The 25184-nt window shown below is 43.9% G+C and overlaps 1 protein-coding gene across 4 annotated transcripts in view; it reads right to left on the bottom strand.

The window, feature by feature from the left end:
* Positions 1-25184, bottom strand: part of PHLPP1 (PH domain and leucine rich repeat protein phosphatase 1) — a 222743-nt gene that overhangs the window by 56088 nt on the left and 141471 nt on the right. For all 4 annotated transcript variants that reach the window (XM_070779151.1, XM_070779152.1, XM_070779150.1 and 1 more), the window contains exons 5-6: positions 7560-7706; positions 6188-6418 (exon numbers count right to left, since the gene is read on the bottom strand). In XM_070779151.1, coding sequence (XP_070635252.1) covers positions 6188-6418; positions 7560-7706 — 378 coding nt within the window. The remainder of the gene's footprint in view (positions 1-6187; positions 6419-7559; positions 7707-25184) is intronic.

The raw sequence follows: 25184 nt of genomic DNA, 5'->3' as shown, positions 1-25184 counted from the left end.
GGCACACACTAGGACACAGCGCACCACACATGCGGCTCGCCATGTCGAGTTCGCCAACACCCAACCTAATCTGCTCCCTTTACGAGGTGCGTCTGCTTACGTGGGTCTAAGTGAATATTGTGGCAATGGTGAATGTTTCCAAGATATTAAGTATCAATTACTATATGTATCTCTTTGTTTAAAACAAGTTGCAAACATTTGGTTTGCTAGCACATGCTGGAGGACCACACTCTGGACAGAACCAGACTTAGAGCCCCATCCTCAAGGGATGCACAGGCTAGGGGCCTGAAACCAGAAATGAGAGCCTAAGTATCTTGAATTAGAGAACTAAGGTTCTGAGTGAGCCTATGAGAGGCTGTACAATGGTAGCAGACAGCGCAGAGAGGAGGCAAGAGCAGCAGTGAGAAGAAAAAGTAAGGGCCAGAGAGTGAGACTGGTGCCCAAGACGAACTGACAGCATCTGGGAGGCACACTAGAAAACACAGTCACAAATCTTGTGTCTGGATAACCAGTGGAGCTGGAAAACTCAGCAGGGGCCACAGGACTGGAAAAGGTCACTTTTCATTCCAATCCCAAAGAAAGGCAATGCCAAAGAATGCTCCCACTACCGCACAACTGCACTCATCTCAGACACTAGCAAAATAGTGTCTTGAAATTCTCCAAGCCAGGCTTCAACAATGAGTGGAGAATTCCCAGATGTTCAAGCTGGATTTAGAAAAGGCAGAGGAACCAAAGATCAAATTGAAAACATCTGCTGGATTATAGAAAAAGCAAGAGAGTTCCAGAAAAACATCTACTTCTGCTTCATTGACTATGCTAAAGACTTTGACTCTGTGGATCACAACAAACTGGAAAATTCTGAAAGAGATGGGAATACCAGACCACCTTACCTGCCTCTCGAGAAATCTGTATGCAGGTCAGGAAGCAACAGTTAGAACTGGACATAGAACAACAGACTGGTTCCAAATTGGGAAGGGAGTACCTCAAGGCTGTATATTGTCACCTTGCTTATTTAACTTATATGCAAAGTACATCATGTGAAATGCCAGGCTGGATGAAGTGAAAGCTGGAATCAAGATTGCTGGGAGAAATATCAGTAACTTCAGATATGTAGACGACACCACCCTTATGGCAGAAAGTGAAGAAGAATTAAAGAGTCTCTTAATGAAAGTTCAGTTCAGTTCAGTTGCTCAGTTGTGTCCAACTCTTTGCGACCCCGTGGACTGCAGCACACTAGGCCTCCCTGTCCATCACCAACTCCCAGAATTTACCCAAACTCATGTCCATTAAGTCGGTGATGCCATCCAACTGTCTCATCCTCTGTTGTCCCCTTCTCCTCCTGCCTTCAATCTTTCCCAATATCAGGGTCTTTTCAAATGAGTCAGCTCTTCACATCAGGTGGCCAAAGTATTGGAGTTTCTGCTTCAACATCAGTCCTTCCAGTGAACACCCAGGACTGATCTCCTTTAGGATGGACTGGTTGGATCTCCTTGCAGTTCAAGGGACTCTCAAGAGTCTTCTCCAACTGCTGCTAAGTCACTTCAGTCGTGTCCAACTCTGTGTGACACCACAGATGGCAGTTCACCAGGCTCCCCCATCCCTGGGATTCTCCAGGCAAGAACACTGGAGTAGGTTGCCATTTCCTTCTCCAATGCACGAAAGTGAAAAATGAAAGTGAAGTCGCTCAGCCGTGTCTGACCCTCAGCGACCCCATGGACTGCAGCCTTCCATGCTCCTCCGTCCATGGGATTTTCCAGGCAAGAGTACTGGAGTGGGGTGCCATTGCCTTCTCCACCTTCTCCAACACCACAGTTCAAAAGCATCAGTTCTTCGGTGCTCAGCTTTGTTTATAGTCCAACTCTCACATCCATACATGACTATTGTAAAAACCATAGCCTTGACCAGATGGACCTTTGTGGACAAAGCAGTGAAAGTGAAAGAGGAGGGTGAAGAAGCTGGCTTAAAACTCAACATTGAAAAAATGAAGATCATGGCATCCAGTCCCACTATTTCAAGGAATACAGATGGGGAAACAATGGAAACAGTGAGAGACTTTACTTTCTCGGGCTCTAAAATCACTGTAGGTGGTGACCGCGGCCATGAAATTAAAAGATGTTTGCTCCTTGGAAGAAAAAGTATGACAAAACTAGACAGCATATTAAAAAGCAGATATTACTTTGCTGACAAACGTTTGTCTAGTCAAAGCTATGGCTTTTCCAGTAGTCATGTATGGATGTGAGCGCTGGATAAAGAAAGCTGAGCGCCAAAGAATTGATAATTTTGAACTGTGGTGTTGGAGAATTTTCTTGAGCGTCTCTTAGACTACAAGATCAGACCAGTCAATCCTAAAGGAAATCAGTCCTATAGGACTGATACTAAAGCTGAAACTCCAATGCTTTGGCCACCTGATTCGAAGAGCTGACTCATTAGAAAAGACCCTGATGCTCGGAAAGATTGAGGGCAGGAGGAGAAGGGGACAACAGAGGATGAGATGGTTGGATGGCATCACTGACTCGATAGACATGAGTTTGAGTAAGCTCCGGGAGTTGGTGATGGACAGGGAAGCCTGGCGTGCTGCAGTCCACGGAGTTGCACAGAGTCGGACACGACTGAGCGACTGAACTGAACCAATGAAGTGGTGCTATCGGCAAAAATAGGGATCCATGGGAAAGAACTTGCTGAATAAAGAGAGAAAGTAGTCATTTATAGTGATGTGGATGAACCTAGACTGTCATACAGAGTGAAGTCAGAAAAACAAACACTGTATATTAACTTATATATATGGAATCTAGGAAAATGGTACTAATGAATCTATCTGCAGGGCAGGAACAGAGACACAGATGTATAAACAGACTTGCGGACACAGAGACGGGAAGTAGAAGGTGGGATAAACTAAGAGCAGCACTGACATGAGCACTGCCACGTGTAAAATGCGCAGCTAGTAACCGCCGCACGCAGCTGGGAGACTGCTGCGCGCAGCTGGTAACCGCCGCGCGTAGCTGGGAGACTGTTGTACGCAGCTAGTAACCGCCGCGTGCCGCTGGGAGACTGCTGTACGCAGCTAGTAACCGCCTCGCGTAGCTGGGAGACTGCTGTACGCAGCTAGTAACCGCCGCGTGCCGCTGGGAGACTGCTGCACACAGCTAGTAACCGCCGTGCACAGCTGGGAGACTGCTGATAGCCCAGGGAGCTCTGCGCAGTGCTCTGTGACGGCCTGGGGGTAGGGTGGGGCAAGGGGTGGTGGGAAGGAGGCTGAAGAGGGAGGGAACACACGCATACATACAGCTGATTTGCAGCAGAAACTAACACAACATAAAGCAATTATACTCCAATTTAAAAATACATTAAAAAAAATTAAACTCTGTTTCACATGTAATTTGGTTAAGTGTGTCAAAAGATGAAAGCAAGGCAAAATTATCCTGCTGGCAGCTGAAGTGGAATTGATCCTAAGACGAGAAAGAAGGGTTCGAGCAAGATGAAGAGTGTTTACCATGGAGACGGTAGGTAACGATGGGGTCCGGTGAGCACAGGCGACCAACCCTCAAGGCAGAGAACAGACAGAGGAGTGATCAAGGAGAGAAACGTAACATCCAGAGTTTGGAGAAGAGGCGAGAATATTCACTACACCATAGAAAAAACAGTATCAGTCTTAAATACGTCAATGTGAGAAAAAGAGTAAGATTAAAAGAAAACTGATTACTTTTAACTTGATGTACTGTTTCCACCTGAAGGATCAGAAATGCAATCACTAGAATCAGCCCTCGGCTCACAGGGACTGAGTGAGACCCCTCTTAAGTCACCCCACTGGCTTCAACATAAAATATTAAGGCAGAATCACAAGCAAATCTGACCAGACTTCTATCTTCTCAGCTCAGCAGTCTGGAGGGAAGCAGTTACTCACGATCATTCAACATTTACAGTGTATGAAAGTCTATTCTGATTTCTAAATATCCTGTAACTGATCTCATATTTTTAAAAAGACCCAATTTGAACTAGAAATCTGAAGAATTTACAGAACTCTTAATAAGAACAGCTGCTTCCAAACAGATTGATCTGGTTTGGAAGCTAATTCATATCAAGGAAAATGTCTTCTCTAACATGAGGTAACTTACAAATCCTCTCTCATGCTTGTTACCAGAGAGCAATATGCCCATTGTTACATCTCTGGGTGGCTTCTGATTTAAAAAGAGCTCAAATTCTTGAATACGAAGGTTTTCTAAACCCAATTGTGTGTGTGCTGTGGGTGCTCAGTCACTGCAGTCGTGTCTGACTCTTGGTGACCCCGTGGACTGCAGCCCGCCAAGCTCCCCTGTCCATGGACTTTCCCAGGGAAGAATACTGGAGTGGGTTGCCATTTCTTCCTCCAGGGGATCTTTTCAACCCAGGGATCGAACCCACATCTCCTGCCTCTCCTGCACTGAAGGCAGATTCTTTTGCCACTGAGCCACCACTCCGAGGCAAATAAGGTTAACAAATTCAGAAAGAAAGTTAAGAATACAATGTGTTCAGCTCCCTATCCTGTCACCCTTCAAAAAGTTCTCAAAGTCAGATAAATTGTTACCATTTGGTCTCCCTGAACTAAGAATTGTATGTCTGCAAATTGCTAACACATCCCCAGGTGTGACAGCCTTTACTCTTTCAGTCTGAGGAAAGATAAAGCAAACCACTTCTCTGTGGGACTGGAATGAATGGGTTCCCTGGGCCACACTGGAAGAATGGAGATGAAAGTGGAGCAAAAGGCAATGCTGCTACTTTGTACTGATGAACTCTGACAGGCTTGAGGGAAGGTCTGGTGGAAAGTAGGCAGAAAAATAAGGAAAGAAAGTCCAAAGAGGGGAAAAGATGCCAAGAATGACAGCAGAGAAGGGTTCATGAGCAGAAGAGTTCTCACCAGGTAATGAGAACAACATGGAACGTTTGCTGAGGGAGAGGCATTTACTCTCTTCCTTCCCAAACTCTATGAATTACGTTGTTATTAACTGTAATCTAGAGATGAGAATACAGCTGCACAGAAATATTAAATATCTCACCTAAGATTTAACCTGCTCACCACTCCCTGGCTAATGGGGAAGTCTGTTGTTCAGTCACTAAATTGTGTCCAACTCTCTGCGACCCCATGGACTGCAGCGTGCCAGGCCTCCCTGTCTATCACCATCTCCCAGAGTTTGCTCAAATTCCTGTCCATTGAGTCAATGAGGCCATCTGACCATCTCATCCTCTGTCACCCCCTTCTCCTCTTGCCCTCAATCTTTCCCAGCATCAGGGTCTTTTCCAATGAATCAGCTCTTCACATCAGGTGGCCAAAGTTATTGGAGCTTTAGCTCCAATGGGGAAGTTACTTTCATTGAAAAATATCAAATTGGGCAAGTTAATATTAAGCCTTAAACCCAATATGCTGCTTTGCAGGAACTTAAAGCCCATCTATATGTAAAGTACATACAAAAATACATCTATGATGTAAGCGAGGATGTGTGGGTGTTTTCAGTTGGAGTTTAGTGTGATCAGAATTCAAAATGCAGGTTCCCCCCCCCAAAAATATGCAGGTCCCCTGCTCTTGCAAAGGGGTGAGAGGGGAGGTTCTAGCCAAACTCAGGCCTAACAAAAGATGATGAGGGTTACATTTTTATAAAGAACAGTAAACTAAGGGAAGAGCCATCTGGATGGAGAGAGAGGAAATTAAACAAATTTAATAACAAATTTAATGAATATATTATATTAAGGAAGCCAAGGAAGGGGAAAAAAAAAAGAAAGGAGAGGAGCTCAATGATATCAAGTGCCTCAAGCCACAGAAAGGGAGGGATAAGGGAGAGCAAAATCCACCTGGCTCTCAGGAACATGATTTTCATTCACCATAAATAGCTTTGTCTGACTTGATGGCGCTACTAATTAAAACTGGGCTCAAACGTGCAAAATCAACTAAGACCTTTGAGATAGATGGTCACTCATTGATGAGGGGGAAAAAAAAATATAAGAAGTTTCAGGGTTCCCTCTGGCGGAAAACAGAAAAGTGGGTCCTAATTGCAACTAACCGGCTTGCTTGTCTAGACAGAAGAATGCCACCATAAGGGCTACGACCAACGTCCCAGACACAAGCCAACCGCTCAAACCTGCCACCAGAAGGGCTACAACCGACATCCCAGACACAAGCCAACCGCTCAAACGGGACAGAGTTCTTTAAAGTGGTTACCTTAGATCCACATGCTTAATGTGAGGCATTTTTCTTAACGCCTGTAGCCGAAGCGCCTCCACGCAGTTCCCAGACATACAGAGCTTCTCCACAGCTGTCAGCTTCTGCAGCACCTCTGGAAGGTCAGTGAATTCATTGAAAGAAAGACCAAGATAACTAAGCTGATGCATGTTCTCCAACTCAGCAGGAAGGGTCTGGAGAAAGTTTCCATCCAACAAAAATGTCTGTAAGCTAGCAAAGAAAATGTAAGAGTTATAAAGAGAATGTATATACTTTACATCTTTATTATTAACATTCGAGTTGTGTAAGTATAGATCCTCTTACCAGAAAAAGGAAATATATTGCACTGTCCTTTGCAAAATGCTAAGGGCAGGGCCTGAGGTGATAATACACCAGAGAGAAAAGATCAGAGACAAGCATCTTAATCTTTTATTGAAAACTAAAATTATGACCAATTCTCTGAACCTGGATAGGCATAAATGGGAATACCACAAGCTGACTGCAATGTGAATCAGCCTAAATACTCATCTTTCATTGTTATTTAAAACAATTAACTTCTAAGTCTGACTTTTAAACATATGAGAAGATTCTGTACTTTTCTCCTAAAAGAAATGCAAATACTGAGATATCACTTTTCACCTGTACATCCATCCTTCTCTCTGTATAAATGGAAAGGAAAATGTATCCCATAGTATTTTCCTAATATCGGTAATAAAGATTTTTAGATAGTAGGATTTAGGGAGCTTCTAAAACATTTATTGTTGTATTTGCTATAGTATTTCATAGTATTTATATTCCTGGTAAAGAACCTGCCTGCAATGCGGGAGACCCAAGTTAGATCCCTAGGTTGGGAAGGTCCCCTGGAGGAGGAAATGGCAACCCACTCCAGTATTCTTGCCTGGAGAATCCCATGGACAGAGGAGCCTGGTGGGCTACAGTCCATGGGGTTGCAAAGAGGTGGACATGACTGAGCAACTAACACTTTCAGTTTCCTAATGAGCATGTGTAAGATTTTAAGTAGTTTCACTTAATAAAACTGGAAGCAAATACGTAAAAAAAACCAAAAACCAAAAAACTAACTTCTAAGTCTTAGAATTCAACATTAACTCAGGAAATGAGAAAATAACCTCTCCTCCTATATTTAGACACATTCATCTGTAGGGATCACTGGTTCTAAATGAGGATATTTTAATTTTTTACAAGATTCTCAAAGAAGCTACAAAATGAACTCTACACAAGAGCATGATCTCTCGATTTGGGGCAGAGCTGTCTACAACCAGCACAGCAGGCTGACTAGCCTCCTGTGTGATGGCCCCAGCGCAGCGTCCTGGGCGGGGCCTCGGGGGGCCTGCAGGGAGGTTGGAGGACCTACTTGTGCATCGCTCCCACGGCGGCCGGGACGGCTCGGAGGGCATTGCACGACATGTTGAGCTCAGCCAGGGTTGGAATATTGCAGACCGCTAGTGGGAAGTCCCCTAAATGGTTGTTGGAAAGGTTAAGACTCTTCAACTTGGTGAACCTATCACAAAAACAAAACAAAGAAAAGACCAATGTCACAGATGTGTAACAGCACACGACTTCAGCACAGCCTCAGAGATAATCCAGTCCGACTCTAATTCAGCGGAGCAGAGCCCTCACAGGGCGAGCCAAAAGCAGAGCTGGCAGTGCATCTTCAGATTCTAAGGCTGGTGCTCCACCTAAAAGATAAGGGTTCTATTTAAAACAAGCGTCACTCTAAAACAAGGTTGAGTATCTGAGGAGGTGAGTTTGCTGGAGTGAGACTTTCAGCTTCACCTTGGCTGGCTTAATTAACACCTGTGTGAGTAACAGAGAAGAAGGAAAAGTTCTTTAGGATTTCTCAGACAAGTCAAAAACCCAAACCTGAAATAATAAAAAGCCTCCTAATCTATCGAAACCACACTCTCTCCGGGGCACCCAGTTCTGCAGCTCCAGCTGAAGAACCGGCCGCCGTCCTCGTCTCAGTCCCATGCTCGATCCTGCAGGCCACACAGCCTCCTGGAGGAGCTCCGCTCACCCCACTCTAACCACACTTTCCTCACTGCCTCTTCCTGCTGCCGTTGTTGAGTCGCTCAGTCATGTCTGACTCTTTGGGACCCCGTGGACTGTAGCCCACCAGGCTCCTCTGTCCATGGGATTCCCCAGGGAAGAACACTGGGGTGGGTTGTCATTTCCTTCTCCAGGGGACCTTCCCCATCCAAGGATCAAAACCATGTCTCCTGTGTTGCAGGCGGTTTCTTCACCATTAGCCACCTGGCAAGTCCACAGCTCTCTCCAGACCTTCTCTCCTTCCCTCCTGCCTACTGCACAGTCAGGCATCACAGATCTGGTCCTCGTCAGTCTCCTCTCTCTCTTTATCCTGCCTTCCTTGGCGCTGTTTCCCTGCTCCGTGGACAATGCTCTCTAACCTGTCACAGCCCCTCTCCTCTCCCCTGACCTGCCAATAGCACGTCCAGCAAAACTGAACTTACCATCTTTATCCCAGACCAGCACTTCCTCCTCTTCTATTTTTGTTAATGGCTCTTTCATTTTCTCAGGTGTCCAAGCAATTAAAGCAATTCAAGAAGTCATCTCTAAATTCTCACTTTGGTTCTTTGCCAACCTCTACACATTTTCTATTGAGAAGCGAATCTGATTAGCTATTGCATTATGTCAATTATTTTAAAAACTGGCCATGCCTAAAGTCTAGGCAAGGTATACAATGCCTAAAACAGACACAATATCTTAAAAATAAACTCAATTCAATCCAGTCAACATTTTAAAGAAACTGTCATATGACTTCTTTACTGAATTCTAAATAAAAAATGTAAAGCTTTGCTCTAAACAGCTATGTACATTTTATTCTAGATAGAAACCTGACAGTGTAAGTATCTGACAGGTTGACAGCGGTTTTCTTGGACAATGGAGTAACTCTGAAGTAAAAAACAAAGCTTAAGAATTACTGCTAAACTTAAATAATAACTAAAAAATTTTGTATTTTACCATTTGACTCATTAGTCCTTCTTGAAAGAGAATGTTCATCCTCTATTCTGACTATCCATGATCTATGTGACACAAGCCAGAATTACAGGGTCTATTATTTCCAGCCCAGGAGTTCTCAAAGCAAAGTTGGGGGGCAATGGAAGAGGTCCTTAAAACCCACTCAGGAGGTTCTCAAGCTCAAAATTATGTTCAAAACAACACTAAGGTGTCATTTGCCTCTTGTCACTCTCCTTTCCTCCCAAATGTCCAGGGGAGGTTTCCCGACCGCACACATCTCTGTGACAGCACACATCTCTGTGACAGCACACATCTCTGTGATAGCACACTTGTTTAGGAGCAGAAACAGACCTGAGAGTCCAGCCGTCTTCAACTAAGCCAGGATTTAAAAGATTTGCAACAACATAAAACAATGATATTCTTCTATTTTTTTGTTTTAGAAGGTAGTTATTTTTCATAAAAAATATATATGTTATCAAGAATGGCATCTATTTGTTTTCTAAATTAATTACTATATATTAAAATATTTTTCAGCTTAAATTTCTAATATAGTAAATATCAACAGCTTAGTCCACAGAAATAAAAGCTGCTTAGGGGCCTCAATTTTTGAGACAGTAAAAGAATCCTGAGATAAGCTGCCAGATAAAATACAGGGCTCCAGTTAAATTTCTATTTCAGACAAACAACAAATATTTTTTAGTATGTCTCAAATGTTGCATGAGACTTACCTATGCTAAAAAATATATATTCTTTGTTTTTCTGAAATTCAAATTTAACTAGATGCTTTTTTTCCCTTCTAATTCTGGCAACTTTGTCCTGAAATAGATAAAACTGCTGTTCCAGTCCAAACAAAAACAGTACCCTACCGTCTAGATTTGTTCCCTCCTTTGGTAGAACTGGCCACAGTTTTAAAATATGCATGAAATTAAACTAAACTGTTTTTTAAGAAGTTCCTCTATGAAGGAAAAAAATCCTGAACATTATCCAACAGAATATAGCACAAAGACTTCAGAAAGTGGAGAATGGAAGGATTACAATTCCAGTAATTACTCACGATGGAAAATGGAATCACTGGCTTTTGGGAAAGTATTTGTCAATAATGGGGGAAAAGATATATTCATCTATACAAACAATTTACTAGGACCACACCACTGCTGAGAAGAAAGGAAATCAGTAGTGAGCTGAATGAGTAAAAGGCAGCTGACAAACTTAAGTAGAAGAGAAAAGATAAATAATAATAATAACTACAGGCCAAGAGTCCCTATATAACAAGGAGTCCAGGCTCCCTCTCCCCACAGCTGTGCTGTCTGGCACAATACCGGTAGATCCAGGTGGTTCCTGGGCACCTGCAACAGGACCAGTCAAAACTGACGTGTTTCTCTAATCATAAAACACACACTGGATTTCAAAGACTTAGTACATGTAAGTTCTATCAATTTTTCAGAACTGATCATTTTGATTTTGTGGTTGTTCATTTGGTAAGTTGTGCCTGACTCTGCGACCCAATGAACTGCAGCACGCCAGGCTTCCCTGTCCTTCACCAGTGCCCAGGGTGAGCTCAAACTACGAACACTGCATCAGTGATGCCATCCAACTACCTCATCCTCTGTTGCCCCGTTCACCTCCCGTCCTCAATCTTTCCCAGCATCAGGGTCTTTTCCAATGAGTCAGCTCTTTGCATCAGGTGGTCAAAGTACTGGAGCTTCAGTATCAGCATCAGTCCTTTCAATGAATATTCAGGGTTGACTGGTTTGATATCCTTGCTATCCCAGGGACTCTCAAGAGTCTTCTCCAACACCACAGTTTGAAAGCATCAACTCTTTGGGCTCAGCCTTCTTTATGGTCCAACGCTCATATCTGTACATGACTACTGGAAAAACCACAGCTTTGACTGTATGGACCTTTGTCAGTAAAGTGATGTCTCTGCTTTTTAATAAGCTTGTCTAGGTTTGTCATAGCTTTTCTTCCAAGGAGCAAACTTTGTTCAGTGCTCATGCGGGGCTCTTCTGTAGGCCCACCTGCCCAGGACACTGTGCCCACAGCCCGAGCAGCAGACGGAGCCTGGGCCCACGGGCTGTGGGGTCCTGGTCCCTGCAGGATGTGGGATGGAGCTGGAGGCGGGAGAGGAGGAGACTCAGGCCACTGAGCCGGGCTCCCCGGGCCACCAGAGCCAACACAGAACCGCTAGGAGAGCACGGACTAGACTGCCCCCAGTCCAATGCAGAACCGCTAGGGGAACATACTGACTACACGGCTCCCTGTCCAACGCAGAACCGTTAGGGGAGCATGGACTAGACTGCCCCTCGGCTGGCACCACAAGCACCAGCTGCCTGAGTTCTTTTACATCAAGAGGTTCTGGTAATGAACATGAAACTAATGAGCCACCACCAACAGGAAGAGCTCGGGGAAGGTCAAAGGAGACGCCACGTCCTCCCACCTCCCAGAGTCCTCCTCTCTGGCATCCACCTTGGCCGAGCACTGCGTGGCCCAGGGCGGACTGGGTCAGAATGACTGGCCAGGGACAACCTGGAAGCGAATCCCATCACAAGGAAACCCGAGACCTCGAGCCACGCGGCACAGCAGCTCTGCTGGGCTCGCTGACCCCTCTGCTCTCCACCCTGGCGCCCCTCTCCAATAAAGTCTCGTTTTGTCAGCCCGTGTGTCTCCTCGCACAATTCATCTCCAAGTGTCAGATGAGAGTGTCAGGCCCTGGAAGGGGTCCCCCTTCCTGCCACAGAATCCCAAGGGGTCTGGGGATTCTAAACTTGAATCCAAAGGTGGTCATAAAAGTTTGTGTGTGAAGGCAGGAGGACAGAATCTGTTTCAGTAACAGGTTTTAGTTTATTAGAATTCACACACTTAGCTAAGTGGTCTAAGGCCTCCGTCTGCATGCCTGCCCTGGAACCTACACCCTCCAGGGCTGAACCCAGTCCGAGCAACTGAAACCTCTCTCACTCCGGCCCCACCTCGCTGAGGAGGCCCTGCACCCCCAACTGCTTCCAGAAATGAACACAGCATGCAGTAGGCTTGTTCAGCCAACAAAGCATGATTGTTTCTGAGAACTCAAGTTCTTGATCAGAACACAGTAAAACCCAACTGTTTTGGAAACTCTAACTCTTCGTATTCTTAGAGGTCCACCTTTTCTTTATGTCTATGGAAAGCTGCCAGGTTATGCGCATCTGCTGATTCAAAAACCCCTCCCCAGGAAAGTAAGAAGGATCACCTAGGACCCCCTCCCTCTGGTCTCAAAGGAGTGACACAGACGCCTCAGGGCGACGATCAGCTAAGAGGGAGATGGGCGATCAGGAGAGGCCCGTGATCTTTCCTCCCTTTGAAGAAGAATGCAGAGGAGGGAGCAAGCTGACCCCACACCATTACGGAAGAAAAGACTAGAAATCTCTGTCTCCGACAAAATAAAAGATTTTTAGTTTTGTCATGCTAACAGGTGAGACAGGTAAGTAATCAAATGTGCACAGATCCAGATTCTAAAATAAAATTTGGCTGACTTTGGAAAAACACACATCTGGTGAAACAGCTTAAATAATTTTATTTTTAAAACTAACATTAACAGTTCTCAAACCATAAAATTAAATCCTTGAAAAGAAGTTACAGGAACTTCATTCATGTTCAATATAGGAAAGCAGAGGCAAATCCATGCATCAGACGATGGAAGATGCATAAAATTATTTTAAAGACGATTGTGATAATTACAGTTATCAGTTGATCAATAAAAAGATTCTTTTTGATACTTTAGAAATTAAAAGGCAAAGAAGCTGTGTGTGTGTGTGTTTTTAATCTGTTATATGTATGAGCTTCCCTGGTGGCTCAGTAAAGAATATGTCTGCAATGTGGGAGACCAGGGTTTGACCCCGGGTTGGAAAGATCCCTTGGAGAAGGGAATGGCAACCCACTCCAGTATTCTTGCCTGGGTATACACACACAGGCCCACACAGTGTGCCAAGGTTAAAGAAAGCTACTCAACACAGATACATCAGGACTCCTCCTCTCTCCTGCTTTCTCATTACATCTTATTAGAGAGTTAGAGGCAAACAGATATCGATTACTAATCATTCTAAGTCACAGGCCGAAGAATGGCCTCAGAGTAGTGAGTGGAAAGCACTCTTTCCACCCTCGCTTGCCCTACAGAGGACGTCACTGTCGGCCCTGGAGGACGATGAACACTGTGAACTCTATGCACACTTACCTGCACACAGATTCAGGCACAGCCTGCACTCCCAAACCACTCAACAACCTGAGAAGTCTGACTTTACATTTACAGAGCAAACAAAACATTTTAAGAAAAGAGATATAACTCACGTTCGTTTGTTCTGTAACAGAGCTCAGAATAGGGAGAAGAAATCAAGTTAATATTCATCCACTCTAAGAAACACTGATCTTAGCTCTCCAAATGAAGTTCCATGGTACAGTTCTGCATTGAGCAAATGGCGGTGGGCAGTGTGAGTGTTAACTCCGGTCTGACTTAGTCTGAAGTTTCCAGGCACACTTCTGTCTCCATCTCAGGTGTCACACAAGAGCACAATCAACTAAACACTCTTGGTCATCTACAGAGACAAAAAGCTTCTGATTGTGTTTTGTGAGAAAAAAATCATCAAGGCCCCTTGCAAACGAGGTATCCTAAAGGCCCTATAGCAAAATGCATGATGGTCTGCAAAGTGGGGGCCGAGAGGCGAGAGGGGCTCACAGGCGGGGACCGCAAATGCTGAGGGGACACGTCACTGCAGCCAGGGCAAACGGTGTTTCTTCCATTTGCGCTCCTGTGCTCACAGGAGCGGGAGACAGGACAGGAAGAAGGATGCTGCCTGCAGACACGAGACGCGCTCTGCTTTCCAGGGGCTCAACCTACTTCCCTTTCCTCTCTCTCTAGCTTCTCAACCATAACTCATCAACAGCAGGGCCGGAAGGGCACACAGCTTAACGCTGCTGTTGGAATGGCAGCCATTCGTTTTGTCCTCGCACGGGCCTAGCCTCCTGGTCAACCTAGACAGCACTACAGCATGCTTCGGCGTTACAGGCTTCACTTAACGTTAAATGGATCTTGTTCCTCAGTCACTAAATTCCCAGCTAACATCTTCCAAGCTACTCTCTCCAACAAATCATTCAACTCGACAAAAGGAAAGGGTGTTTAGTTTCTTACATTAACCCAAACGTTAACATGCATCATATTCATGCATCCTACTCCTTATATCTCTATTATGTATATTTATTGGATCATAGAGAAAGCAAGGGAAATTCCAGAAAAACATCTACTTCTGCTTCACTGACTACACTAAAGCTTTTGACTATGTGGATCACAACGAACTGGAAAATCCACAAAGATCACCTTACCTATCTCCTGAGAAACCTATATGTGGGTCAAGAATGGGACATGAACAATGGACTGGTTCTAAATTGGGAAAGGAGTATGACTGTATATTGTCACCCTGCTAATTTAACTTATATGCAGAGTACATCATGGAAAGTGCTGGGCTAGATGAATCACAAGCTGGAATCAAGATTGCCAGGAGAAATATCACAACCTCAGATATGCAGATGATACAGCTATAATGGCAGAAAGTGAAAAAGAACTAAAGAGCATCTCGACGAGGGTCAAAGAAGAAAGTGAAAAATTCGCCTTAAAACTCAACATTCAAAAAACTCAGATTATGGCATCTGGTCCCATCACTTCATGGCAAACATTAACAGAAAGGGAAAAAGTGAAGACAGTGACAGACTTTGTTTTCTTGGCTCCAAAAATCACTGCAGATGGTGACTGCAGCCATGAAATGAAAAGATGCTTGTTCCTCGGAAGAGAAGCTATGACAAACCTAGACAGTATATTCAAAAGCAGAGACGTCACTTTGCCAACAGAGGTCCTCACAGTCAGAGCCATCGTGTTTCCAGTAGCTGTGCATGGACGTGAGAGCTGGACCATGAACAAGGCTGAGAGGCAACGAACTGGTGCTTTCAAATCGTGGTATCAGAGAATTAGAGTCTCTTGGACTGCAAGATCAGACCAGTCCATCCTAAAGAAAATCAATCATCCCTGAATATGCACTGGAAGGACTGATACTGAAGCTGAAATTCCAATACTTTGGCCACCTGATGCGTAAAACTGACTCACTGGAAAATACCCTTGTTGCTGGGAAAGACTGAGGGCAGTAGGAGAAGGGGACGACAGAGGATGAGAGGGTTGGATGGCATCACTGACTCCATGGACATGAGTCTGGGCAAACTCTGGGAGATAGTGAAGAACAGGGAAGCCTGGTGTGCTGCAGTCCATGGGGTCACAAAGAGTTGGACACGACTGAGTGACTGAATAACACCGGCAGATTTTAAAAACAGATCTACCAGCTGATTTCATTTTGGCCTCTAGAAAAACTGCCTGAGAGCAAGTACTCCTTAGAAAATGAAGAGAAGTCATGTTTTCTAAGGGTAGGACAGAAAAGGCAAATAAATGTTCTGAGACATCACAGATGAGAAAAACAAATACACAAATGCTATCAATTCTCATATACCTCCCTGGCCTGGGCTTGCTTTATTACTATCATAGACTTGCTTAATCTGTCCTCCTTTCTCAGCCTCAATCTACCGACACTCAAAGATTTATACATAAGGTTCTTCCTGTGTCTGAGTTAAAGTAAGGGCTATATACAGCCCGTATTAATTTAGGAAATAAAACCAAATAAATAGCATGAGGACTATCTGAGCTTTAGATCCACCTAAATCTTTAGTAAATTTCCTTCCAGGAACCAAGGGTACTGGGAAAGGAAAAACTAAGGCACTAGGAAAATATGACTGTAAAATAAAATGACAGCATGGTGGAAACAGTTCTATTTTTAAACACAATCTAAATGTGTTTAAAATGAGTGTCACACACTGCACTCATGAAGAGGAAACTGCATTTGTCTTACTCAACGAGTTAAAGAAAAATCAATATTACTTTCTGGAGTTATTATTCCCCACAAGTGGGTCAATTATAAAAAGGTTCCCTGGGAGACTAGATTTCCGTTTCATAGTAACAGTTCGAGTTTAACTTGTTTTTCTCCCTGTAGGGGGACAGGCTAATACAGGTTGGAAATTATTAGGTTTCAGTATTGAGTAATGAAGGCCCTGCTTGAGGGCCGGAGCCGTAAGCGTAACTCCAGGCTTAGCCCCCTGCTTTCCATTAATTATTAATTACGAAAAGCAGGCTCCCCTGTGGTCTGGAGACGCTGCATCTTAATGAAGAGTGCCAGCTCCCAGTGCTCTATAATACAAGCTATATTCACTTCTAAGAGAAAAAGTGCTTTTATCTGGTTACCAAAGTAATAGGTGCCCATTTTAACAACCTCAAGAAACAGGTAAACAAAATGTTAGCAGTCTCCCCGTGGGTGCTTAGTCGCTCCGTAATGTGTCACTCTGTGACCCTGTGACCCTGCAACCCCATGACCCTGCGATGCCATGGACTGTGGCCTGCCAGGCTCCTCTCACCATGGGATTCTCCAGACAAGAGCAGTGGTACAGTCGCTCAGTCATGTGTGATCCTGCAACCCCATGGACTGTGGCCCGCCAGGCTCCTCTGTCCATGGGATTCCCCAGGCAAGAATACTATAGTGGATTGCCATGCCCTCCTCCAGGGATCTTCCCAACCCAGGGAATGAACCTGGGTCTCCTGCATTGCAGGTGGATTCTTTACCATCTGAGCCACCAGGGAAGCCCTACTTCCTTCCAAATCTCATCCTCCTGAGATAACCAGTGTGCAGATTACATCCCTCCAAAGCTTTCTTCCTTCTAAAACACACATATGAATAAACTGGAGATAACCTCCCTCCCTACTTGTTGAGCGGGATTGTACCACGCACTTTTCCAACTTGCTTTCTCACCTAATACAAGTCTTCTCTCTGTGGCAGCGCCTACAGGTCTGACTCACTCTTCTGAGAGCTGCACAACACAGAGCACGAGCGCGCCAGCTTCTGCTCCAGCGCTGCGCCGACCAGCACCGACTACTGCAGTCGTTTGCTGGCAGAAATAATTCAGCCTATTTGTTTGTGCATCCGTGATTTTTATTTTGCAGGGTTTATGGTTGCCCAATGCCATGGATATTTCTGAAACCCAAAGAGCTCTAAAAATTGAGAGATTTTTCTTTGATTCATGTGGTGGCAAAAATGATCTAAAGTGATGTGAATATTCATCTGTTGTTCCCTTAGAAATACAAAGGTGTTTGCTTATGGAGTGTTTTCCCGAACCTATATATTAGGCAGTATATGTACAGTATTATCTTTGAAAATCTCTGAAATCTGAGCCACAAATAGCCTCAAGAGTTTTGGATTAGAGATTGTGAACCTGTATTTCTAAAAATATAACTGATGGGTCTAAGAGTATGTACAACCAAACATTTTTAAATTTTCTCGTTTTTATACGACTTTTAAAGGTTACTTTCCATCCACAGCTATCACAAGGCATTGGCTGCACTCCCCGTGCTGTGCACCTTTGAGCCTGTCTTACACCCAAGAGTTTGTATCTCCTACTACATGCTTATTTGTATTAATACATACAGCAAAAAATAGCAAACGTTGTGGAAATTCACACTCCCAGTCGCAGAGGGTTTCTTCCTGCACTGTCTCCACTGCCTTTCACGTTAGCCGCCTTTGTTAACGTTAGCTTTGCTGCTAATCTGATGGGCAAAAGTACCAGCTCATTTCAACGGCTCTTTCTCAGTGAAGTTCATCTTTTCGTGAAGCTCACCTCTGGAATCACCCATATTCTTGTGACTGTTTCTCTCCTGGGTTGTTCGTCTTCTACACAGTAATTTGTAGGAGCTCCCTGAACACCACGTGCCGTTCGGTGCTGTGTGCTCCACGCGAGTCGCGTGATACTCCAGCCTACAGCTTCATTTCTCCCTCTGCTAACGCTGACTTTAGCCACACAGTAGTTTTATTTGTTCAAATTTGGCAACTTTTTCCTTTGTGGAATCTATGTTTTTCACCTTGCTTGAGAAAGCCCCTCTTACCCGCAAAGTGGCACAAATATTCTCCTGTATTTCCTTCTAATATCTATATATTTTTTACATTTAGATTTTAATTTCACCTAATATTTATGTTCAATGAAGGTCCAAGTTGCTTTTTTTCTGTTTTTCTGGTAACTAAATATGCCAGTACCATTTATTAAATAAACCATCCACTTGGATTTCTATTCAATTTAAATAAATTGCATGCACTAGGGGAAGACAATAAAAAGAGAAAAGTGTGGTGCTGTTCCAGTAAAACAGACGAAGAAAAAGGCTTGGGTAAAAATCAGTTGCATTTATTGTTTCTCTTTTCTTTTTTCCCAAATGCCTGTATTTTTTTGTTCTTCCTCACAGCCCACCTTGTGGCCCTGAGTCAGCAAAATGCTTTAATAAAGTTATTAGTCAGACACAGTAACTTTCCTCTTTTAGCTTTAGAAGAACAAATCTTGGGAAGGATGTAAAACGTGCACTGAAGTCCTTTCTTCACGAGAAATGTTAGTTAAGTCAAAGAATGAAAGAGACGTCACTCAGCGGCTTCCCGCTCATCCTCCACAGACTCCTCAAACTCAAACTCCTTCAATGTGAAACTGTCCTGGCTTATGAACTTACTCCCACATCCTGTTTTAATATTTTTTGCCCCCGTCCAGGAATGATATAGGGCAACCTGGACATGCTATAATTATTTTATAAGAAAGAAAAATAATTTGACAGACACTTAAGAGTCTCTCTTCTCCTGGATGATGAAGAAAAGAGAGAATACATTTTGCCCCATGTTCTTCTCGGACTCACCTGCAGCCGTGTGGCATGAGAAACATTTGAGTCTTTGGGCAGCTGCAGAACTGCTGGGAACTTCCACTTCAGAAAGCATGACTCGGCTCCTCGGAGCCTCACACTCCTCTCCACGCCCCTGAATCGTACTGCCCTGGCACCAAACTCTCACTGTGACTTTTCCATTCATTTCTTAGGGCGGCATTTTTCCCTGCTGTCCCCTTACAACTTCGGAAACGAAGCCGCATACACACAACATTCTGTTCCGAGGCCTGAGTGGCCTGCTGGCTTTGTTCATGGTTAGCACCCACTAGGGTCCTTCTGGGAAGCTCAGCGCAACTAATGCTAATGGAGCCCACTGCCAGCTTCTCAACAAACAGATGGGTACACAGCAAGAGACTTGATTTTTGGGGGCTCCAAAATCACTGCACATGGTGACTGCAGCCATGAAATTAAAAGATGCTTGCTCCTTGGAAGGAAAGTTATGACCAACCTAGACACCTTATTAAAAAGCAGAGATATTACTTTGGCAACAAAGGTCCATCCAGCCAAAGCTATGGTTTTTCCAGTGGTCATGTATGGATGTGAGAGTTGGACTATAAAGAAAGCTGAGCGCCAAAGACTTGATGCTTTTGAACTGTGGTGTTGGGGAAGACTCTTGAGAGTCCCACGGACTGCAAGGAGGTCCAACCAGTCCATCCTAAAGGAAATCAGTCCTGAATATTCGGGCTGATGTTGAAGCTGAAACTCCAATCCTTTGGCCACCTGATGCGAAGAACTGACTTACTGGAAAAGACCCTGATGCTGGGAAAGATTGAAGGTGGGAGGAGAAGGGGACGAGAGAGGAGAGGATGAGATGGTTGGATGCCATCACCAACTCAATGGATGTGAGTTTGGGTGAACTCCGGGAGTTGGAGATGGACAGGGAGGCCTGGCGTGCTGCAGTCCATGGGGTCGCAAAGAGTCAGACATGACTGAGCAACTGAACTGACTGAACCGGCTTCTCAACATTCAAGCAAAATAAATGGAAACCACCCCATCTTAGTCCTCACCACCGTAAATGACTGTCAGTATACACAAAACAACCATAACACCTTCTCATAGGACTAAAAAACAAAAATAAACACATGCATGTTTTTACTTGGATAAAATTTAACATTTATGGCCACAGAAGGATCAGAGCAACATTTTCTTAAAAACTGCTGCAGATGTTAAAAAAGCCAAATAAGTAAACCAAAGCTACTACACACAGACATCATTTTTCCAAAATAACCATCGAGGAAACAAGGAACAGTCAAGTGTGGGCAATAATTCCAATGTTCATGCTGCTGTAAGGGCAAATTAGAGCATTCCCGAAAGAGAGAAATTTTTACTTTAATCCCCCCTTTTAAGAATAATTCAAACAAGAGGCATTTATTGGCTACTTCCTCTGTGCCAAATCCTAGACTCAGTTAACCCTATGGATACAACAGCCAACAAGACAGAGTTCCTGTCCACAGCAAGGGGAGGAAGCAGCATGCCGGAGCAGGCTGCTGCGAATCCAGGAATCACATTACACAGAGGACCACCCCAAACCACAAGGCGGTAACCACGTGGAAATAGCAGTCACTAGGTCACAGGAGCTCTGCACCATCTGACTCAGGAAAACAGTAAGTCGTAAGTGGCATGAAGCTGTCATTTTCTGATTCTTTCATAAACTGGCAAGACAATTAAAAAAAGGTATCTTAAGTTACAGTTAAACATCTCTCTTATCAAATAGTTTCTCACTTTATCCATGACTACATTTTGTCATTTTTCTCACCAACAGATCTGCCCATAGTTAGCCAATTTCATCACGACACTATTCGAAGGATGTTTAACACTAACCACCACACTATCCTGGAGAAGGGAATGCCTACACACTCCAGCGTTCTTACCTGAAGAATCCCACTGACCGAGGAGCTTGGTGGTCCATGGGGTTGCAAAGAGCGGGACACGACTGAGCAACTAAGCACAAAAGCCCCCCACTAGCAGGACAAATAAGAAAACATTTCTGTAACAGGCAGAAAACAGACAGCTATCTCTACTCTCAAAGCAGAGAAGACCCACACAGTATACTTGGATCAAATCCCAGGTGAGTCACACAAGGATATGTAAAAGTGAAAACCAGGTAACGTCTCTTTCAAGGATATCAGATTACCAAAGGAGACGGTGTGCACAAGCTAAGGCTGGAGAGAAGACTTATGTCATGGAAACACGCTTAGACGTGAAACGCTTAAAAGTCTGTATCACGAACAGACCAGGAATATCTGGTATTTAAACAGAAAAAAACCTAATACCCAAAGTTTAGTAGGTATAATAAAAATCTGATCCTAGGACTGAACCATTCACTCACTGGACACTTTCAGAGTTTGCATTGGGCACAGAGGTGTGTGAGGCATGCACATGTGTGAATGAGGCATAGCTTTCCCCTTAAGGACCTGGACACAGCTTGGGAGCGAAGTTGCTATAATGAAAAGCAGAAGATGAAAACGTACTGGGAAAAAAATACCGCGAGTGCTTACAGAAATGTCACTTGTCTCAAAGGGACATGAATAGGCAGATGGGGAATCTAAAAGAGAACATTCAGAAAAAACAGGGGTGCGCCGTGCCTCCGACGTCAGGAAGCACTGCTGGGAGGCAGCAGTCTGCCCCGTCACGAGAGGTTGAATCAGCAGGTCTGGGATGAAACCCAGGAATCTCTGTTTCTAGTAAATACCCCAGGTGATTCTGATGTAGGCACTGCACAAATCACATTTTGAGAAACACTAATTTGGAGGGCCAAAGCTCTATTCCTGGAAAACAGTAAGCAAATACACTCTTAAGCAGAAAGCAAGCTGTGGTTGTAAAGGATGCTCAAAGACTTTTCAGAGAGCCTCGAATTCCAGATGAAGACACTGCTATTCACCTACGGAAATTACTGAACAGGGATATAACCTATCTAGAATGCACAGGTTTGTGTGCCACATGAACGAATGACCACCATCCTCTCCCTTCTGGTGCTTCCTCTACACACACACTGGGGTGAAAGTAAGGCTTCTAGCAGAAATTTTTAAACTGGAGGAAAGAACAACTGTTTGGAAGGTCAGACCTTCCCTTAGGTTTCTTGTTAATTTCGAGTCCCAAAGACATCACCAGGGCAGGAGGGGCGTGCCGGCATCGGGAGGCCTCCGTCAAGTGCCCTGCCAGCTCCAGCACCCGCCTAACCCGCCATGGAAACGACAGCGGGAACCCGACTGCTCCAGGGGACAGTGAGGGACAGCAAATCACAAAATTACACTCAGGACCAAGAGAAACCCTCGAGGGCCTTTGGTTCTCCAGTTCCGCGTGTGTGCTGTCAGAGGCGCTCCAGTCACCGTGTGCGTCTGACGTGAGGCAGGGGAGACAGGGAGAAAGAGGAACACCACTGGCTTCCATCAGCAGCCTCAGGCTAGCGACTGAAACCTGTTTCAGAGTCACCAGTAACGATGTTACTCATGTTTCCAAGTCCCCAATTACGATGATATTAAACCATCAACAACCACAAAATTGGCCTGCTTGCTGCATGCTTAACCTGTCCCCTAAGAGCTAGGCAGGGGGGAAAGTTGGTTTCCACGCAGAATAGCAAATTTCTGCAAATATTATGTTTAACATTAAACTCTAACAGTTGAAACTTGAGAGTCCAGTAAAGAGCTCCACGAAAATAAACAGAAAAATAGAACCGGCCAGAGTACAATAGCCTTGCTGGATTCAAGCCAAGGGTTCTGAAGATTCCTGCCCACTTTTTATTTCAGTGGGAAAAAAAAAAAAAAAAGTTAAAGAACATCTTAAAGGATCCCAAGAAGTCAACAGAGCAAACCGAATTTAATGCAGTCTGGTTAATAAATAAAGCTTTTGTTTCTCTCTGAGCTCTCTTCTAAACACACTGTATGAGGGAAGAAGAAAATAGGCTATTATGGCCAGAAATGAGGCTGGGAGCCGTAGCCAAGGAGGGCATCCTGGGCTGCACAATCGCAGTGCCCCGAGCTGTAAGCAAAGGCTTTCCTTTGATCAGACGCTCAGGGAAGGAAAAGGGGAACTGTGTGAGCTGGAAAACTTCCCAAGAGGATCAAAATTCCATCTGAAAAGCAAAGCTGTGTAAGAAAGGAACATCCAGTGTTGGGAAGAGTTAACTGGAGGAAGGGCATTCCATACAGTCTCTGAAATTCCTTAGACACTTGGCAAGTCTCCCACCAAACCCAGCAGTGGAAATTCCTTCCTGAAGTTTTCTCTCCTTGAGCAGCAACTGTGCTGTGTTTTGTCTCTAACGCATCGGCTGTGCCCCTTCTTCAGCAATGAGCCGCTCCTGTTCGCTTGTAGCATTTTTTATATGACAGAGCATCTTCACAGAAGTGGAAACTGTTCTGAGTACTGCAGTCTATGTTCGGCAAATAAGCTGAAAAAATATTTTGGCATGCCACTCCCGATCCCACTATGTTAATGAATTATCACTATTTCCACTAAAAGTGAGTTTTCAGGAATCACTGACAAAAACAAAAATTAAAATTTCTCTTTCTATAAAGACCTGGAGATTTTGGTAGGGATAGGCAATTAAAATGACTAACTGTAGCTCTACAATGTCAAGATCCCCAAAAGAACAGAGCAGGAAATAAGGTCACTTGTTTTTCATTTCATGGAGACTCAAAATGTAGCAAATTGAGCTTTCTAAGAAGAAAAGTACTTGATAAATGCCAGGCATAATTACGAGTTTCTCAATGTTCATTTCTTTACGGCTTTCATTCTTTTACACTCACATACTTGCACACCTAACCCAACTTCATTCCTTCACTCCCATCTGAAAAATTCTCACCCCTCCCATCTCTCTTATCTTTTCAGCTAAAGGAATTACACGTCTAATCAGACAACCTTTGAAGCACCATGGAAAAGCGACCAGAAACATACACATACAAATTATTACCATCAAACTCTGCTTCTGAGTTTCCTCTGACCCTGCTCTCTGTAAGCACGGCACTGGACTGTCACCGCCGAGGAGCTCTCTGACAGACGCCCCCACAAACTGCAGACCTGTCGGCGCAACACGACTACTCATGAAACTTTAACAAGGGACAGGTTCAGCTCTTTTAATGTAAAAGTACATTTCAAATGTTTGAACACCAAAATCATTTAGTATAAATAAGTTCACACTGCTTTGATACCGTGTTCAAAACAATAAAACTAAGACAAAGGAAGGAAAATTATATTCCTTGAATTTAAGCCAGCAAAAACTTGTCCTCTTCATTGACTTTACAAAGAAACTTAATGTATTGTATTAACAATCTTAGGACTAATACCACCTGCAACACCTAAGCGGAATACAGTTAATATAAGTGAAATAGTACCTACTAATAAACAGAGGTAAATGATGCACCGTAATTGTTAGTCACATACACAATCCGGAAAGAAACCACTGAAACTACCAAAAACGACTCTGGTTTCGCCTCTCCTCGGTCTTTGAAAACTAACTGAAGAGCTGCAATGCCAACAGAGGAAAAACAGACACTCGGAGTTCCAAGAACAATGCTTCCTCTGAAGCTGCTGGCCTGTGTGCAGACAGCAGCACGCCACCTTTCCAGAATGAGAATGCTGCTGCAAACGCCGCTTTAGATGCTCTGTGAAAACTGCTCGTTTGGTTAAGGTGAGAATTTGCAATAGAAAGAATAATTAGGGGGATATGTGGTTAAAAGAAGTCTCACAACGCCTGTTATAAATGCATTATATGTAAAGTTTTTCTCTGGATATCTGCCCTAACACTGTAACCTAGAAATTCATCCCTTGAGATTTGGTAAAAACTTAAAAATAAATTATCCTTTGGTTCTTCTCTAACATATTCCCTGTGAAAGACACACCTGAGATGAACAAAAATTCCTTCAACATGCAACTAAAAACAAGAAATTAAATATATGGCGTATCTCAAAAATACCATACTACCTGTACGATCCTAAATAAGTCACACTAGCACTTTCTGAAGTATAACTGAGTTATAAATATATATAATTTCAATTTCTAGTACTGAACACCTGTGTGCATGTACACATATTAACTTATTACTTTGAAAACTTAGCAATAAAACCCTTCACGGATAATGGGGATGGGAGACCAAAATCTCAGATTAGTGTGTGGTGGTAAAGAAATTGGTTTAAAGCCTAGGGTTTTTTGTTGTGGTTGTTGTTGCTTTATTTTGTTTTTAACAAAGGGCAACACAACATCATC

This window comes from Bos indicus, chromosome 24 (assembly GCF_029378745.1).
Source record: "Bos indicus isolate NIAB-ARS_2022 breed Sahiwal x Tharparkar chromosome 24, NIAB-ARS_B.indTharparkar_mat_pri_1.0, whole genome shotgun sequence".
In the NCBI taxonomy this organism is placed as follows: Eukaryota; Metazoa; Chordata; class Mammalia; order Artiodactyla; family Bovidae; genus Bos; species Bos indicus.
This window is presented reverse-complemented; position numbering and strand designations above follow the sequence as displayed.